Genomic DNA, 3276 nt, shown 5'->3' with positions numbered 1-3276 from the left:
AGCTGGAAAGAAGTGAGCTTCGGTTTAGGTTATCTAGATTTTATTTTCAGAATTAAGTTAATGTAATTTGTGTTTAATGTTTGGTTTGTTAACTTATGTAACCCGTAGTTCTTTTTTTGTATATTAACTTAAGGAAATCAGTTAATGACAATATTAAGCAGACATTAAAATATCAATGGATAGACTTCATTTGAAAAATACAAACACGCCTGGTTTCAAAAGCATCAACTGACAAAATGCAAATGAAAAAGTACAAACATGACCATATTAAACTATGAACCAACACCACTCGGTCCAGCACGCTGCGGACACCTACTCCGACTATGACCCTGAGTACCACAGAGATGGCATATCCGAGGACCACGCATGTCACGTGAGTCCATTTTATTCAAGTATCGGGTCAGTTTGGGCTTGCCTTTAGACGTTCGCCTCAGGGCGGGATTAGCGACCAATGTGGGTCCCTCATAAGCAGGCCATGTCTTGGGATTTCCTAATGGTGTGAACTCAAATCTATATACCTTACGAACTTCTGTCATCTTGTACACATCATGCACATACAACTGCCAATCGAGACGTTGGTTAGCACAGCAAGCAATAACATAGCGACATGGTATTCGTTCAACCTGAAAGTGTCCACAGTCATACGTCCGTCGCGCAAGATCAACAACTAACACCTTTCTAATAGTCATTTCATGCACCTCAAACACCTCATTTCGTCTATCAAAGCGGTGCACAACTATATTCCCAGCCTGTTGCATACTTGCTTCTATCCGCTATTGCACAAATGCAGAGTACGTAAATCCAGCATGCTTGCTTTCGTGAGTCTCGCACTCTTCCGCGTAAAGAGTTCATTTAACCTATAATATGTTGCTCGGACCAGCGCCAACACAGGTAGATTACGGACACCCTTCAACACTGAGTTAATGCACTCGACAAGGTTCGTTGTCATATGGCCCCATCGATGTCCCTCGTCGAATGCCAATACCTAATGTCTGAGTCCGATGGCATCGCACCACCTGGCATATGCCTCGCCTCGCTCTTCCAACCTCTTATAGTTGATATTGTACTCTTCCACTGTTCTTGAATACCCTATATTGACAACAAGCTTCTGCAAGTGAGGGACTTTGAATGCCCTTAAGAAGTTACTACCGATGTGTCTTATACAAAACATCCACCATGCTCTTGGAGGTTGCCAGTCACCACTGGAACGATTAACTGCTGCCCGTATTGACTCATGCCGGTCTGAGATCATACCCACACTGTCTTTTCTAACAACATACGTTCGCAGATTCCTGAGAAAGAAGTGCCACACATCAGCTGTCTCATCTTCCACCAAGGCAAAGGCGATAGGCACAATGTTCTGGTTCCTATCTTGTGCAACAGCGACTAGAAGTGTACCTTTGTATTTTTCGTATAGGTGTGTGCCGTTAACTTGAACCAGGGGCTTGCAATGCCTGAATTTCCTAATGCATGGATTGAAACTCCAAAATACACAATGAAGTATTTTTACACTTTGTGCCTCCTCATTCCCATTGTACAGTGGACGTGTTTCTATTTGGACAACTGAACCAGGAATCTTCTGCACCATGACCGAGAGCCACCATGGCAAGGCTTGGTAAGAATCCTCCCAACCACCGAAAACTTTGGCAACGGACTTATGCTTTGCCAACCAAGCCTTTCGGTAACTGATGGTATAGTTGAACCTTGACTGAACTTCCGCAATTATAGATTTTACCTTGATGGACGGGTCCGTCTCGACCAATGGCCTTATAGCCTCAGCAACTGTATCCGAGTCTAACTTGGAATGATCTTGTGAAATCATTCTGATCGTGCACGTGTGCCTACCGTTGTATCTGCGTATCTCCCAACAACCTTTTTTCTGTATCAAGCTGGCTCGGATAAGCCAGTCACATCCACGCCCGTACATCTTGCATTTTGCATAGAACGTCTGTGGCTCAGACTCACACACATCATAGTCAACTCCTCTAGATATAGTGAAACTTCTAATTGCTACGATGACCGACTTTCTAGAACTGTACTCCATTCCAATCCGGAACTCTCCGTCCTCAGGATCAGCAATTCCTACAGAAAGCCAAAATAATCGTTTATTGCACAATCCAAAGTATAAACTAACAAAAACTTCTTATTTAGTCAACACGTACCTATGTTTGCATATTTCGGAAACTTGGGGGCATGCATGGCGTCGAGATCCAACTCACGCATAAAAGGTGGAACGCCCATCGGTTGACTGCTCGAGGGATGAACCACTACATTTTCTGCTGCTGCCTAAACTCCCACATCACCATCCTCATCTTCGTCGCCGGCTTCATAAGTGGCTTCGAAGTCCTCTTCGCTATCACTATTCATTCCTTCGTACACTGCAGCTCTATCATCATTTACATCTATATCATTTTGGACCGCTACTGCCTCTACAGCTTCAAACTCAACGTACAACTCAATCTGTGGGTGTCACATATAAGTCTGCCGGTGAATTTGAAACATATTCTGCATACTCGCTTCATCCGTGATCGGCATAGTATCAAACTGTATTAGACCACCAAAAACTACAACCGGATCCCGGTACAGAATTATGCTCACTCTCATTAACGTACCGTTCTCCATGCTTTGACAGAGGCCGTTCTGCAGCTTCATTAACATCATCGTGCATGGAACCACAAACGAAAACAGATTCTGGGACACAAACCTCACTCCCTCATGAGTATTACGTATTATCTCACCGTTATGATACACTACCAAATTTGTGGTGCCCTCTATTACACCAACAACAGCCTCAAAGAATCCTCACAACACACTCAAATCTTACTCAGTATGCAAAACACTATCGAGCTCTGCCTTATATAGAGGGGTGCATTTAACACGCCCCCACGTGCTGCCTGCCTCAGCCAATCACGCTTTGACACGTGTCAGAACGCCCCTGCGTGCTGAGTCAACACGCCCCCCACGTGTTGCATACTTGGACCAATCAGCCTTCGCCACGTCAGCACGCCTGCGTGCTGACTCAGCACGCCCCCCACGTGCTGTACCTCCTAGCCAACCAACTTCTGCCACGTCAGCACGCCCCCTGCATGCTTGCCTAGTTGGCTCAACCACACCATGCCACCTAGCTTCCACGCCCCCTGCGTGTTGTGCCTTCATCTGACACGTCCATCTGTGTGTAATACACACAGTTGCTCCATTTTCAGCCAATACACCACAATATTTTCCATATCTAAATTAATGAGCCTAATAATTTGGTCAAGATAATAAAAAATTATT

General features: G+C 44.8%; 2 protein-coding genes across 2 annotated transcripts; both read right to left on the bottom strand.

Moving 5' to 3' along the window:
- Window positions 1–272: 272 nt before the first annotated feature.
- LOC148550458 (uncharacterized) lies at window positions 273–758 on the bottom strand. Its single transcript, XM_088494501.1, has one exon. It carries the CDS (start codon window positions 756–758, stop codon window positions 273–275), a length of 486 nt encoding a protein of 161 aa, XP_088350627.1.
- A 227-nt stretch (window positions 759–985) lies between these two features.
- Window positions 986–2241, bottom strand: LOC107606789 (uncharacterized). The gene is made up of 2 exons (XM_016308808.1): window positions 2163–2241; window positions 986–2082 (listed from the first exon to the last, which is right to left on the bottom strand). Exons 1-2 carry the CDS (start codon window positions 2239–2241, stop codon window positions 986–988), a joined length of 1176 nt encoding a protein of 391 aa, XP_016164294.1.
- Window positions 2242–3276: the final 1035 nt, after the last annotated feature.

Source organism: Arachis ipaensis, chromosome B7 (genome assembly GCF_059453495.1).
Source record: "Arachis ipaensis isolate K30076 ecotype BB chromosome B7, ASM5945349v1, whole genome shotgun sequence".
Taxonomy (NCBI): domain Eukaryota; kingdom Viridiplantae; phylum Streptophyta; class Magnoliopsida; order Fabales; family Fabaceae; genus Arachis; species Arachis ipaensis.
This window is presented reverse-complemented; position numbering and strand designations above follow the sequence as displayed.